Source organism: Oncorhynchus masou, chromosome 17 (assembly GCF_036934945.1).
Source record: "Oncorhynchus masou masou isolate Uvic2021 chromosome 17, UVic_Omas_1.1, whole genome shotgun sequence".
NCBI lineage: Eukaryota > Metazoa > Chordata > Actinopteri > Salmoniformes > Salmonidae > Oncorhynchus > Oncorhynchus masou.
Window position 1 is genome coordinate 25,639,752 of NC_088228.1, and position 15,761 is coordinate 25,655,512.

The window sequence follows — 15,761 nt, forward strand, 5'->3', positions numbered from 1 at the left end:
CATTATGGTGTTTTAGGTGTCAAGCTTATGGTCATGTGGCAGCAGTGTGTAGGAGGGAGATTCCTAGATATGAGAAGTGTGCAGGAGGACATCAGACAAAGGAATTTGTAGTATTGGTGGAAAAAGTTGTGTGTGTAAACTGTAGGGGTACCCATGGTGCCGGAGATCAATATTTTTGTTAAACAGAAAACCCAGATTTATGGCAGCAGATCCACAAGGTCTGCCATGATAGGTGACTGTATAGTTCCCCTAAGGAAAAGCACCTTTAGTAAATCTGCATTCTCTGTGAGAGCTTCCCATGTCTGGAATACACTGCCATCAGACACACATAACTGCACCACATATCACACTTTCACAAAATGCTTGAAGACATGGCTAAAGGTCAATCAGATTTGTGAACATGGTCCCTAGCTGTGTGTTGCCGCTTTCCATGTTGTCTGTTGTCTGTAGCTTGTGAGGTGTGGAAAAACTTTGTTGCTTTTATGAATTTTGTCTTGCTGCTTTTTGTTCTATGTTGCTCTGTCTGTATGCTACGTCTTGCTTGTCCTATGTTGCTCTGTCTGTATGATATGTCTTGCTTGTTCTATGTTGCTATTGTCTATATTGTAATTGTTTTTAACAACCTGCCCAGGGACTGCGGTTGAAAATTAGCCGGCTGGCTAAAACCGGCACTTTTACTGAAACGTTGATCAATGTGCACTGTCCCTGTAAAAATAAAAAATAAACTCAACTCAAACTCAGATTAGAGGTGTCCTGTCAGAGAAAGGCGGGTTGAGGTTGCCAGGATCAGAGTAGTGCAGAAGGTGTCATATGCTGAGGCAGTGAAGAGAGTAGTAGAGGAAGGTGGGTCCAGGGTGAGGGATCCTAAGAAGATCCCTGTGAGCAGGCCGAGGTGAACAGAGAGTGAAAGGAATAACGTGTTTCAGTAAGGTTGTTTTTTTGCGTTCATGGCCATGGTTGTTAATTGTACCGCAAGAATGGAACAAAAATCACAGAGGATAGATGTTGTGGTGGCAGCTGCAGAGTACTTGGGTGCAGTGGCAGATTTAGGTTTAGGCGACATGGGCAGCCGCCCATGGCGGCATCTTGCAAGGGGTGGCACAGGGCGCCCGCATAAAAAAAAATCTGAATGGTGACATCAATCATCAGGTTTGCAGACGACAACAGTAGTGGACTTGATCACCATCAATGACAAGACAGCCTACAGGGAGGAGGAGAGGGCACCCCGGAGTGAGGTGTCAGGAAAACAACCTCTCACTCAACATCAACAAAACGAATGAGATGATTGTGGACTTCAGGAAACAGCAGAGGGAGCCCTCCCCTATCCACATTGAAGTGACAGCAGTGGAGAGGGTGGAAAGTTGGGTGTACACATCAGACAAACTGAAATGGTCCACCCACAAAGACAGTGTGGTGAAGAAGGCGCAACAGCGCCTCTTCAACCTCAGGAGGCTGAAGAAATTACAGATGCACAATCAAGAGCATCCTGTCCGGCTGTATGACCGCCTGGTACGGAAACTGCACTCTCAACCGTAAGGCTCTCCAGAGGGTGCTGCGGTCTGCACAACACATCACCGGGGGCAAACTACCTGCCCTCAATGACACCGATGTCACAGGAAGGCCAAAAAGATCATCAAGGACAACAACCACCCAAGTCACTGCCTGTTCACCCCGCTATCATCCAGAAGGGGAGGTCAGTACAGGTGTATCAAAGCTGTGACCGAGAGATTGATAAACAGTTTCTATCTCAAGGCCATAAGACTGCTAAACAGCAATCAGTAACTCAGAGAGGCTGCTGCCTACATTGAGACCCAATCACTGGACACTTTAATAAATGGATCACTAGTCACTTTAAACAATGCCACTTTTAATAATGCCACTTTGATAATGTTTACATATCTTACATTACTCATATCACATGTACAGTGCCTTGCGAAAGTATTCGGCCCCCTTGAACTTTGCGACCTTTTGCCACATTTCAGGCTTCAAACATAAAGATATAAAACTGTATTTTTTTTGTGAAGAATCAACAACAAGTGGGACACAATCATGAAGTGGAACAACATTTATTGGCTATTTCAAACTTTTTTAACAAATCAAAAACTGAAAAAATGGGCGTGCAAAATTATTCAGCCCCTTTACTTTCAGTGCAGCAAACTCTCTCCAGAAGTTCAGTGAGGATCTCTGAATGATCCAATGTTGACCTAAATGACTAATGATGATAAATACAATCCACCTGTGTGTAATTTAGTCTCCGTATAAATGCACCTGCACTGTGATCGTCTCAGAGGTCCGTTAAAAGCGCAGAGAGCATCATGAAGAACAAGGAACACACCAGGCAGGTCCGAGATACTGTTGTGAAGAAGTTTAAAGCCGAATTTGGATACAAAAAGATTTCCCAAGCTTTAAACATCCCAAGGAGCACTGTGCAAGCGATAATATTGAAATGGAAGGAGTATCAGACCACTGCAAATCTACCAAGACCTGGCCGTCCCTCTAAACTTTCAGCTCATACAAGGAGAAGACTGATCAGAGATGCAGCCAAGAGGCCCATGATCACTCTGGATGAACTGCAGAGATCTTCAGCTGAGGTGGGAGACTCTGTCCATAGGACAACAATCAGTCGTATATAGCACAAATCTGGCCTTTATGGAAGAGTGGCAAGAAGAAAGCCATTTCTTAAAGATATCCATAAAAAGTGTCGTTTAAAGTTTGCCACAAGCCACCTGGGAGACACACCAAACATGTGGAAGAAGGTGCTCTGGTCAGATGAAACCAAAATGTAACTTTTTTGGCAACAATGCAAAACGTTATGTTTGGCGTAAAAGCAACACAGCTCATCACCCTGAACACACCATACCCACTGTCAAACATGGTGGTGGCAGCATCATGGTTTGGGCCTGCTTTTCTTCAGCAGGGACAGGGAAGATGGTTAAAATTAATGGGAAGATGAATGGAGCCAAATACAGGACCATTCTGGAAGAAAACCTGATGGAGTCTGCAAAAGACCTGAGACTGGGACGGAGATTTGTCTTCCAACAAGACAATGATCCAAAACATAAAGCAAAATCTACAATGGAATGGTTCAAAAATAAACATATCCAGGTGTTAGAATGGCCAAGTCAAAGTCCAGACCTGAATCCAATCGAGAATCTGTGGAAAGAACTGAAAACTGCTGTTCACAAATGCTCTCCATCCAACCTCACTGAGCTCAAGCTGTTTTGCAAGGAGGAATGGGAAAAAATGTCAGTCTCTCGATGTGCAAAACTGATAGAGACATACCCCAAGCGACTTACAGCTGTAATCGCAGCAAAAGGTGGCGCTACAAAGTATTAACTTAAGGGGGCTGAATAATTTTGTACGCCCAATTTTTCAGTTTTTGATTTGTTAAAAAAGTTTGAAATATCCAATAAATGTCGTTCCACTTCATGATTGTGTCCTACTTGTTGTTGATTCTTCACAAAAAAATACAGTTTTATATCTTTATGTTTGAAGCCTGAAATGTGGCAAAAGGTCGCAAAGTTCAAGGGGGCCGAATACTTTCGCAAGGCACTGTATATACTGTAATTTATACCATCTACTGCACATTGCCTATGCCGCTGGGCCGTCGCTCATCCATATACTTATATGTACATATTCTCATTCACCCCTTTAGATTTGTGTGTATTAGGGAGTTGTTGGGGAATTGTTAGATTACTTGTTAGATATTACTGCACTGTCGGAACTTGAGGCACAACATTTCGCTACACTCACATTAACATCTGTTAACCATGTGTATGTGACCAATACAATTAGATTTGATTTGCGCGATCGGTTTTCTATCGCTCATTTGCACGTCACGTCAATGATATCATGTCACTGTGTGGGACTGTGGGTCACTTAACCTTGTCGAAGTGGGCGACCTGATTCTAGTTTGTGAGCTAGGGAGGCTACTGCCTGGGAAGTTCTCCCACTCAGAAGGACGAGATGGGGAGGGAGGCGGGGGTGGGTTGACCTCAGGTCTCCCCACTGGAAGCCCGAGGTAGGGGGAGCAGGGGAATCGATCAAATAGCGCACCTCTAACTTTGTACAGTACTAATGCAATTAGTCAAATCAGTCACACTATGTAATGCTACCAAATACACCACAATTAATTCATAATACTGTGAATATATAGTTTCACAAGCATATCGTTGCATTTTTTTCTGGTTTGTGCAAAATCATGAATATATAGTTTCACAGACATATCGTTGCATTTTTTTCTGGTTTGTGCAAAATCGTTAATAATAATATAAAACCATTCCGCACACCACCAAGGTGAATTGGTTTAGTCTTGACTCTTGGTTGACAGTGTTGGGGGATGGGTATAATGTATTGATGCTCGAGTGCCAAATCAACACAAATGTTGTTCTATTTGTCTTTGTTACTTATTTTTGATATTTATGAGTCTTATTTTTGTAAATATTTTATATGTATATAGTTTTAAATGTTATGATTATGCATTTGTGTTGTTCCAAATGTCTGAATAATGTTTTATTTGTTTTGTGTTGGCGGGGGGACGCTGAATGGGGGGTTCGCCCAGGGAGCCATACAAGCTAGAACCGCCACTGCTTGGGTGTACGAGAATTTACTGCAGAAGAGTTACAAGATGTTTTGAATTATAGTGTCCCATCCTCCCAGTCTGCTGGCCTAGAGTATGATCAGATGGGGCAAAAGTAGCGGAATAGTGGTAAGGTTGTAATGGGTGCAGGGTTAGTTGGTAGGGCAATACATCAATAAAATCCATGTATTTTACAGTGTGATGAAGCCATACTACAGAATAATAGGCTGATACACAGCCAATACAGTAGTAGGCGGCATGCCGCTATGACATTTGTTTGCGGACTGTCATAATACCAAAGAAGAAGCCTTGCCGGGAGTGGCGCTGGCGAAAAGAGGATGGTCTTTGGCATTCTGAAAGGCTTGAACAAAATTCCAACTTCCAGCAGCCGCGTGTCTCCCTGGAGTTCAGATGGGATACATCTGTGACTGTATTTCGGTAGGATATGGAAATATGACTGAAACTGACACGGGGCCATAATTTTATTTGAGTGATTTTTATGGGAAATAAATACGTTTCAACACAGTGTGTAACGTCGCTTTTCACAACAGGTAGGTTTACTTTAGCCCATTAAATAGCATGCTAACGTTAGCTGGCTACCTACGAACGTTAGCTAACTTGGTCACATTGCACGGATATTGTTTTTAATGCCAACTACAAACTTCTGAAGAATAGCCAGCTAGCTAAACAGGTTCCACGCGTTTGTTTTGTAGTGTTAGATGTAGCTACCTAACTACACATCTGAAAACTCTTGCTGTATCGTGTCATCTGTAATTTTAACGTCCTCCCACCCCACAACGAAGTTTGTTGTTGAGGAAAACGTTGGCGTCTTTGTATTGATCGGATCCAACTTCATTTAACGGAGTTTAGCCGGGGCAGGAAAAGAATCGGCGACCACCGTAACGGCATGCCTGTGTGTTCTCAACTGGACCTGTTTTGCTTTCTGAAAAGAAAATAACAGAACTTATGGTACGGTGACCAGTGAAAGACGTCTCCGTTAGCTCTCTCGGTCCGAACACAAGAAAAACAGGGTGGCAAGTTTTGCCTCACGAGTTAGTTACTAACGTCAGTCCGCGAGCGAGTCGCATCGATCGGCTTTGCCTCCTGCCTAATTACTTGTTGCTTGGCTTGCTGGTAATAACCTAGCTGATCATTCATACGGTAGTTTTGGTAAATATTATTAGAAAGGTAATAGCAAGCAATTTTTTTGCACTAACCTTAGTTATCATTTTCACATTTCAACTACGCTGATCAATATTAACATTGATGCTAACATTGGAATAAAAATTGTATTGTGTATTTTAATATAGCAGTCACTAATGCAATTCGTTCAAATAAACTTGTTTCACATTCAGCTCAACAATTTGGACCAGATACGGGAACATGGATTACGGTGTGAACTGGAGAGACGAACCCTAACGTTACCTGGAGGACTCGACTGCTGTCTATTTGCTGGGATCTATAGCTTTCGATGTGTGCACTAAAGGATTGTCACCTCTTGTGTGAAGTGAACTGATGGCGTCACGTTGGAAAGGTCCATTCGATGAAGAAGAGAGACTGACCAGACCCTCTTTGTGCAAGGTACATAAGCCCCACTCAAATTCATGTCCAAAATTCCAACATTTTACCACCTTAACAATTGTTTTTGGGTAACCCAAAGTTCTTCTCATGGAAATTGGGGTCCCGGAGAGGATCAATTAGATGTAGGTTAAGCTACAGGTAACTGCCAAAATAAAGGAAACACTTGAGTAAATTATGGGGCTTACAAAGTATGTTGAAAGCAGATGTCCCTAAGTTAATTGAGCAATTATCATCCCATCATGCTTAGGGTCATGAATAAAAATGCCCAGTTGCCCATTATTTTTGCTACCATGGCTAGAAGAAAAGATGCCAGCTTCAAAATATGCTCCCTTACAAATATTCCACTAACTTAGATTTTGACACAATAGGAGTAGGCCCAACCTAAGCTTAGTTCTCAACCCAGTTAAGGTCAGCCTGTTCCATCAACCTCAGCTCACTTAAGCCTAGTGTATGTCCATTTTTTATTTTTAAAATTTCACCTTTATTTAACCAGGTAGGCTAGTTGAGAAGAAGTTCTCATTTGCAACTGTGACCTGGCCAAGATAAAGCGTAGCAATTCGACACATACAGCAACACAGAGTTACACATGGAATAAACAAAACATACAGTCAATAATACAGTAGAACAAAAGAAAACAAAAAGTCTATATACAGTGAGTGCAAATGAGGTAAGTTAAGGAAATAAATAGGCCATGGTGGTGAAGTAATTACAAAATAGCAATTAAACACTGGAATGGTAGATTGGCAAAAGATGAATGTGCAGGTAGAGATACTGGGGTGCAAAGGAGCAAAATAAATAAATACCAGTATGGGAATGAGGTAGGTAGATAGATGGGCTATGTGCAGGTGCAGTGATCTGTAAGCTGCTCTGACAGCTGGTGCTTAAAGCTAGTGAGGGAGATGTGAGTCTCCAGCTTCAGAGATTTTTGCAATTTGTTCCAGTCATGGGCCGCAGAGAACTGGAAGGAAAGACGACCAAAGCAGGAATTGGCTTTGGGGGTGACCAGTGAGATATATCTGCTGGAGCGCGTGCTACGAGTGGGTGCTGCTATGGTGACCAGTGAGCTGAGATAAGGCGGGGCTTTACCTAGCAGAGACTTGTAGATAACCTGTAGCCAGTGGATTTGGCGACGAGTATGAAGCGAGGGCCAACCAACGAGAGCGTACAGGTCGCAATGGTGGGTAGTGTATGGGGCTTTGGTGACAAAACGGATGGCACTGTGATAGACTGCATCCAGTTTGAGTAGAGTGTTGGAGGCTATTTTATAGATAACATCACCGAAGTCGAGGATCGGTAGGATGGTCAGTTTTACGAGGGTATGTTTGGCAGCATGAGTGAAGGGTGCTTTGTTGCGATATAGGAAGCCGATTCTAGATTTAATTTTGGATTGGAGATGCTTAATGTGAGTCTGGAAGGAGAGTTTACAGTCTAACCAGACACCCAGGTATTTGTAGTTGTCCACGTATTCTAAGTCAGAGCCGTCCAGAGTAGTGATGCTGGACGGGTGGGCAGCTGCGGGCAGTGATCGATTGAATAGCATTCATTTAGTTTTATTTGTGTTTAAGAGCAGTTGGAGGTCACGGAAGGAGAGTTGTATGGCATTGAGGCGCGTCTGGAGGTTAGTTAACACAGTGTCCAAGGAGGGGCCAGAAGTATACAGAATGGTGTTGTCTGCGTAGAGGTGGATCAGAGACTCACCAGCAGCAAGAGCAACATCATTGATGAATACAGAAAAGAGAGTCGGCCTGAGAATTGAACCCTGTGGCACACCCATAGAGACTGCCAGAGGACCGGACAACAGTCCCTCCGATTTGACACACTGAACTCTATCAGAGAAGTAGTTGGTAAACCAGGCGAGGCAATCATTTGAGAAACCAAGGCTGTCGAGTCTGCCAATAAGAATGTTGTGATTGACAGTCGAAAGCCTTGGCCAGGTCGATGAATACGGCTGCACAGTAATGTCTCTTATCGATGGCGGTTATGATGTCGTTTAGAACCTTGAGCGTGGCTGAGGTGCACCCATGACCAGCTCTGAAACCAGATTGCATAGCAGAGAAGGTATGGTGGGATTTGAAATGGTCAGTAATCTGTTTGTTAACTTGGCTTTCAAAGACCTTAGAAAGACAGGGTAGGATAGATATAGGTCTGAAGCAGTTTGGGTCTAGAGTGTCTTCCCCTTTGAAGAGTGGGATGACCGTGGAAGCTTTCCAATCTTTGGGAATCTCAGACGATACGAAAGAGACGTTGAACAGGCTAGCAATAGGGGTTGCAACAATTTTTAGAAAAGAGGGTCCAGATTGTCTAGCCCGGCTGATTTGTAGGGGTCCAGATTTTGCAGCTCTTTCAGAACATCAGCTATCTGGATTTGGTTAAACCTAGTAAAACCCATTTTATCATGAGTCATTTTGACCAATCACTGATATTGGAGTGTTTAACTGCTGTGTCGCTAGAGCAGATGAAACATACTATAGTGATGCATCCAGTGTAGTTATTATCCACAGTTAGTGTGCCACTAGTGAATGGGTTGTTTTTCTCTGAGGAGCCCTAGCCTATAAAGGCTCTATTAGACAGACCCCCCTCTCCACTCCTGTGATCTGTACCTCATTAAAGCCCAGGACTTAACTTGTTTAGCAGCCATTTACAGAGCATTATTTGGCTCTCTGATGGATATCGGAAATTGGATAGAGGACTCTGCTTTCTTCCTGTAGGCTTTGGGTTGTCTGTTATGCTCAGTCTCTGGTAAATATAGAGATGGGTTAGGGTTAGCTTAGGCTATTTTATCCAGTTTCATTTCTCCATTACACTGTGTAAAGGCTGGACACTGTAAAATGTGTAGTTTAACACTGTGTAGTGTTCTGCTTTCTTGTCGATTTCAACAAAAGTTCTGTTTTACTTTTGATGGCACTCCTAATAGGGAAGTAATGATTCACCGCATCAGTCCTGGTTCAAATGTTTAAGATATGAGTTCATCGGTCTGGAGGATTCCAAACCGATCCAAATGTAGCATGCATTTGTCAGAAAATCGGTACAAAAGTTATGAGTCACTGGTTTACTATTTTTGTTGTTGTTGATCAAATTACTTTCTACCTTCCGAAAATACCTTTAATCTTTTGTGACAACTGCATCCTCCTTGTCTAACTAAGCATGTAATTAGGTTGACAGTCATTGATCTACAAGTAATTTTGCATACCAAACAACACCAGACAACATCAGTAGCCTAGTCAAAATGCTTGCTGTGCACAGCTTCGGGCGCTGACCAATGAGAAGTAGGACTGTTCCTGATCTGGCTCATCTATGCATCACCTTCAGCATTCAAAAAAAAAAAAAAGTGAGGAAAGCAAACTAACTGATAGTGGGTTGGTAGATGCCCAATTTCCTTTATGGCTCAGCTCAGGTGCCTACATACACAAGACATAGTGTATACATAATTTACACATACACACACATAGAGAAGTCAGCTCAGACAGATCCAGCTCAGAGAGGCCCAGCTCAAAGCGCCTCAGCAGCAGATTTTAATTTAAGATCGGTGTCCGGTTGAGCTAACGTGCGCTAATGTGATTAGCATGATGTTGTAAGTAACAAGAACATTTCCCAGGACATAGATATGTATTTTTATGGGCAGAAAGCTTAAATTCTTGTTAATCTAACTGCACTGTCCAATTTACAGTAGCTATTAGTGAAAAATACCATGCTATTGTTTGAGGAGAGTGCACAACAACAAAACGTTTATCATGGCAACTGGTTTGATACATTCACCTCTGAAGGTAAATAATGTACTTATATTCAGTAATCATAGTTTTGTTTGATAAAATCAATTTTTACATTCAAATGTAGGAACTGGGTTCGACAGTTTGAACCCCTGCTGTGTCAGCCCCCCCATCTAGATGTGTGAAGGTTAGTGTATTTTCTGTAGGGAAGCTAATTATCCATAATTAACATATCATTTTTGTATCTTCTCTATAGTTATATACTTGAAAATGTATCAATTTACCAATTCGGCACATTTGCGCAGACTTGATACAACATTGTGAACAGTAATGCAATGGTTCATTGGATCAATCTAAAACTTTGAACACACTGCACACAAAAATCTAAATTGCACCTAGACTATGTGATATAATGGCCTGTATCTTGCATTTCAAAGATGGGGAAAAAAATAGTAAATAAAAATGCATGTTTTTTTCTTTGTATTATCTTTTACCAGATCTAATGTGTTATATTAATCTACATTCATTTCACAGTTCCACAAACTTCAAAGTGTTTCCTTTCAAATGTTATCAAAAATATGCATACACTTGATTCAGTTCCTGAGCTACAGGCAGTCATTTTAGGCGGAAATTGAAAAAAGTATCAGCAAACTTTCCTTATTAAGAGGTTAAAATGGAAAATTAATGTGTATGCAACAAATGTTAGCGCATCAAATCTTATAGGTTCTTTATTCTAATCAACTGAATCGCACCGAATCGTTTCAAACTAAAACGTATCGTTCCTGTATCGCATCGGAGCCCTTGTATCTAGATACGCATCGAATCGTCGTGAAAGGGACAGATGCACATCGTTAACGCCTAATAAAACTAGTCAATCAGACTGTAATGTTTCAATGAACTGAATGAGTTCATTGATGGTCACTGGAAAATGTTATATTTTTCAATTAAACTCCCATCACATTACGAAGCCAGATGGCCAGCGCAGGGCTGGGTGATTTATTTAGAATGAATTAGTTGTTAGTGTTGTCACGATACCAACATTTTACTAAAGATACAGTACTAGGCCAAGTATTACGATACCGAGTTGTTAAAAAAATCAGTGGCCTATAGCGTCCTGTTCGCCCCGCACGCATGATCCCCATTTCGAATTGTTCTGCGCATATGCTGCGCGAAAACCTGTCACGGAAATTCACAATTTTACTCAATACAACATATTGAATTTAACTTCACACTGTTCAGTGTATAATAGAATACAGAATAGACTGGCTGATTTGCTCATATTTGCAAAGACCTACCTGTGTTTTGGCCTGAGGAATGGGAGTAAGGAATATACATGTCATTGTGTCAGTAAGGAGAAAACACTGCATGAAACCTTTACTCATCAGTTAACACAGACACACACACTGTCTCCCTCTCTCTCATAACCACACACACCCCAATCTCTCTCCCACAAACTTACACACACACACACACACACACACACACACACACACACACACACACACTGCTCCCAACTTTTAAAATGTTAAACAGCAAACAGAATTTAAGGAGCACCAGAATGAAATACATTTTTTTATTAGTTAAGAACTATATGAATCCTACCTTTGATGCACATCTCATGAGTAGTAGACCCTTTTCCTTTCTTCCTGTGCCAATCAAATTAGCCTAAACCTACTATCAAGTTACCAGGTTGTTAGCTAGCTAGGAAAACATGACTGAACAACGTTAGCAACCTGAGATTAGTCTGAAACGGCCAGCAACATGGTTTGTGAAATTATATGAAATGCGTGCGACTCCCCATAGAAAGAAAAAAAGGCATCTGGTAATATAGGGGTGATTTAAAAAAACAATAAAAAACGTTGAGGCTAGAGACAGTTTTCTTTGCTGTAAAACTGCAAGTATGCCTGTTGTGAAGCAGTGCTCCTTTTCCCCTCTGACACTGAGGCTGCATGATGGTGAACTTGCAAAGTATACTCTGAATGGACTGTGCTCTTGGCTATAACAGGTGATTAAATGATATAATGTATCAACATTGCTTACTCTGCGTGCTGCTCGAATGTTAATAGTGTACATTTGTTACAACAGAAGACTCATTAGGGTCTGCATCACAGCTAATGTATAAAACTGACACCGGAATAGATGCGCATGAAGAGCGGGATGAAGAGAAGCAGGTGAGAGCGCTTAGGGGATATGGCTGACTGATTACAGCTGCCACACGCGACATACGCATGAAAGTGAAGTGGATATTACTGGACCTGCGCATACAAGGGACTAGTGGCTCTTGCTTCAATTCAACTGCATTTATAAACAAAACTGACTTGATAAACATTTTATAACAGGCACCAGCAGGTTATTTAGATCAGTAGGGCTGAAAAGAGGTAGTAGTATCATGTGAAATGATACAACTGTATTCTAAAATGTCTTGGTATAATAAGTGTCATGACGTTTTGGTACCGTGATATTACTGTGGTAACGGTGTACCGTGCAACATATGCTCGCTTTGAGGCAAGCAACACTGAAGCATAAATGAGAGCACCAGCTGTTCCAGACGAATGTGTGATCACGCTCTCCATAGCCGATGTGAGAAAGACCTTTTAAACAGGTAAACATTCAAAAGGTTGAGGGGCCCGACGGATTACCAGGACGTGTACTCAGAGCATTCGTGGACCAACTGGCAAGTGTCTGCACTGACATTTTCAACCTCTCACTGTCTGAGTCTGTAATACCAACATGTTACAAGCAGACCACCAAAGTCCCTGTGCCCAAGAAAGCGAAGGTAACAGTGGTTTGAGCGTTTTGCTTACTGGATCGAATCCCCAAGTTGACAAGGTAAATATCTCTGCCCCTGAGCAAGGCAGTTAACGCACTGTTCCCCGGGCGCCGAAGACGTGGATGTTGATTAAGGCAGCCCCCCGAACCTCTGATTCAGAGGGGTTGGGTTAAATGAGGCATTCAGTTGTACGACCTTTCCACTTTCCCCTAAATGACGTTGGTAGCCATTAAGTGCTTTGAAAGGCTGGTCTTGGCTCACATCAACACCATCATCCCAGAAACCCTAGACCCACTCCAATTCGCATAACGCCCCAACAGATCCACAGATGACACCATCTCAATCGCACTCCACACTGCACTTTCCAACCTGGACAAAAGGAAAACCTACGCGGGAATGCTGTTCATTGACTACAGCTCAGCGTTCAACACCATAGTGCCCACAAAGCTCATCACTAATTGAAGGACCCTGGGACGAAACACCTCCCTCTAACTGGATCCTGGACTTCCTGATGAGCTGCCCCCGGGTGGTAAAGGTAGGCAACAACACATCTGCCACGCTTATCCTCAACACTGCGGCCCCTCAGGGGTGTGTGCTTGGTCCCCTCCTGTACTCCCTGTTCACCCACGACTGTGTGGCTGAGCATGACTCCAACACCACCATTAAGTTTGCTGATGACACAAGTGGTTGGCCTGATCACTGACAACAATGAGACCGACTATAGGGAGGAGGTCAGAATCCTGGCAGTGTGGTGCCAGGACAACAACCTCTCCCTCAACATGATCAAGACAAAGGAGCTGATCGTGGACTACAGGAAAGGGAGGGCCAAACAGGCCCCAATTCTCATTGATGGGGCTGTAGTGGAGCGGGTCAAGAGTTTCAAGTTCCTTGGTGTCCACATCACCAACAAACTATCATGATCCAAACACAAAGACAGTTATGAAGAGGGCAAGACAACACCTTTTTCCCCCCAGGAGACTGAAAATATTTGGCATGGGTCCCCAGATCCTCAAAAAGTTCTACAGCTGCACCATCAAGAGAATCCTAACCGGTTGCATCACCACCTGGTATGGCAACTGCTCAGCATCCGACCGCCAGGCATGACAGAGGGTATTGTGTACGGCGCAGTACATCACTGGGGCCAAGCTTCCTGCCATCCAGGACCTAAACTCAGCAAAAGATTCAACAACTGAGACATAAACTGAACAAGTTCCACAGACATGTGACTTACAGAAATTGAATAATATGTTCCTGAACAAAGGGGGGGGGGGTCAAAATCAAAATAACAGTCAGTATCTGGTGTGGCCCTAGCTGCATTATCTGGACTGCACCAGATTTGCCAGTTCTTGCTGTGAGATGTTACCCAACTCTTCCACCAAGGCACCTGCAAGTTCCTGGACATTTCTGGGGGGAATAGCCCAAGCCCTTACCCTCCGATCCAACAGGTCCCAGACGTGCTCAATGGGATTGAAATTCGGGCTCTTTGCTGGCCATGGCAGAACACTAACATTCATGTCTTGCAGGAAATCATGCACAGAATGAGCAGTATGGCTGGTGGCATTGTCATGCTGGAGGGTCATGTCAGGATGAGCCTGCAGGAAGGGTACCACATGGGGGAGGAGGATGTCTTCCCTATAACGCATATTGTTGAGATTGCCTGCATTGACAACAAGCTCAGTCCGATGATACTGTGCAACACCGCCCCAGACCATGACGGACACTCCCCCTCCAAATCGATCCCGCTTCAGAGGACAGGCCTCGGCGTAATGCTCATTTCTTCGATGATAAATTCAAGTCAGACCATCACTCCTGGTGAGACAAAACCGTGACTCTGCAGTAAAGAGCACTTTTTGCCAGTCCTGTCTGGTCCAGCGACGGTGGGTTTGTGCCTATTGGCGACGTTGTTGCCGGTGACGTCTGGTAAGGATCTGCCTTACATCAGCCTTACAAGCCCTCAGTCCAGCCTCTCTCAGCCTATTGCGGTTAGTCTGAGCACTGATGGAAGGATTGTGCGTTCCTGGTGTAACTCGGGCAGTTGTTGTTACCATCCTGTACCTGTCCTGCAGGTGTGATGTTCGGATGTACTGGTTCTGTGCAGGTTTTACACGTGGTCTGCCACTGCGTCCGTCCGTCTTGTCTCCCTGTAGCGCTGTCTTAGGCGTCTCACAGTACGGACATTGCAATGTATTGCCCTGGCCACATCTGCAGTCCTCATGCCTCCTTGCAGCATGCCTAAGGCACGTTCACACAGATGAGCAGGGACCATGGGCATCTTTCTTTTGGTGTTTTTCAGAGTCAGCAGTAAGGCCTCTTTAGTGTCCTAAGTTTTCATAACTTTGACCTTAATTGCCTACCACCTGTAAGATGTTAGTGTCTTAACGACCGTTCCACAGGTGCATGTTCATTAAGTGTTTATGGTTCATTGAACAATCATGGGAAATTAAACCCTTTACAATGAAGCTCTGTGAAGTTAATTCTTAAAAATCCAAATATCTTTGAAAGACCGGATCCTGAAAAAGTGACGTTTCATTTTTTGATGAGTTTATATACTAGGCAGTGTCAGAGGAAGTCCCCAAAAATTGTTAGACTCCAGTCTCGGTCCAAAAGGCTCCTTAACAGCTTCTACCCCCAAGCCCTACGACTGCTGAACAATGAATCATATTGTATTTTTACATTTTTTTATTATTTAACCTTTTATTAACTAGGCAAGTCAGTTAAGAACAAATTCTTATTTTACAATGACGGCATATCCCGGCCAAACCCTAACTCGGACAATGCTGGGCCAATTGTGCGCCGCCCTATGGGACTCCCAATCGCGGCCGGATCGAACCAGGGTCTGTTGTGACGTCTCTAGCACTGAGGTGCAGTGCCTTTAGACTGGTCCCGAGTGGCGCAATGTAAATAGCCACCTGGACTATTTACATTGATCTCCCCCCTTTGTTTTAATCAACAGTGAGTAGCAGCAGTGTTATCTATGCATAGTGACTTTACCCCTCCCTACAAGTATAAATTACCTCGACTAACCTGAACCCCTGCACTTTGACTCGGTACCGGTGCCCCCTGTATATAGCCTTGTTATTTTGTTACTTTTTCATTTTATTTGAACTCTTAATTAGATTAATTT

General features: G+C 43.2%; 1 protein-coding gene across 3 annotated transcripts in view; it reads left to right on the forward strand.

The window, feature by feature from the left end:
• The first annotated feature begins 4,907 nt into the window (after positions 1-4,907).
• LOC135558767 (rho GTPase-activating protein 21-like) overlaps positions 4,908-15,761 on the forward strand; it is an 86,778-nt gene continuing 75,924 nt past the window's right edge. For 2 of the 3 annotated variants that reach the window (XM_064992871.1, XM_064992873.1), the window contains exons 1-2: positions 4,908-5,130; positions 5,935-6,160. In XM_064992871.1, the coding sequence (XP_064848943.1) occupies positions 6,095-6,160 (66 nt within the window). In that variant the 5' untranslated portion in view covers positions 4,908-5,130; positions 5,935-6,094. The remainder of the gene's footprint in view (positions 5,131-5,934; positions 6,161-15,761) is intronic. The other variant, XM_064992872.1, reaches the window with a different exon arrangement.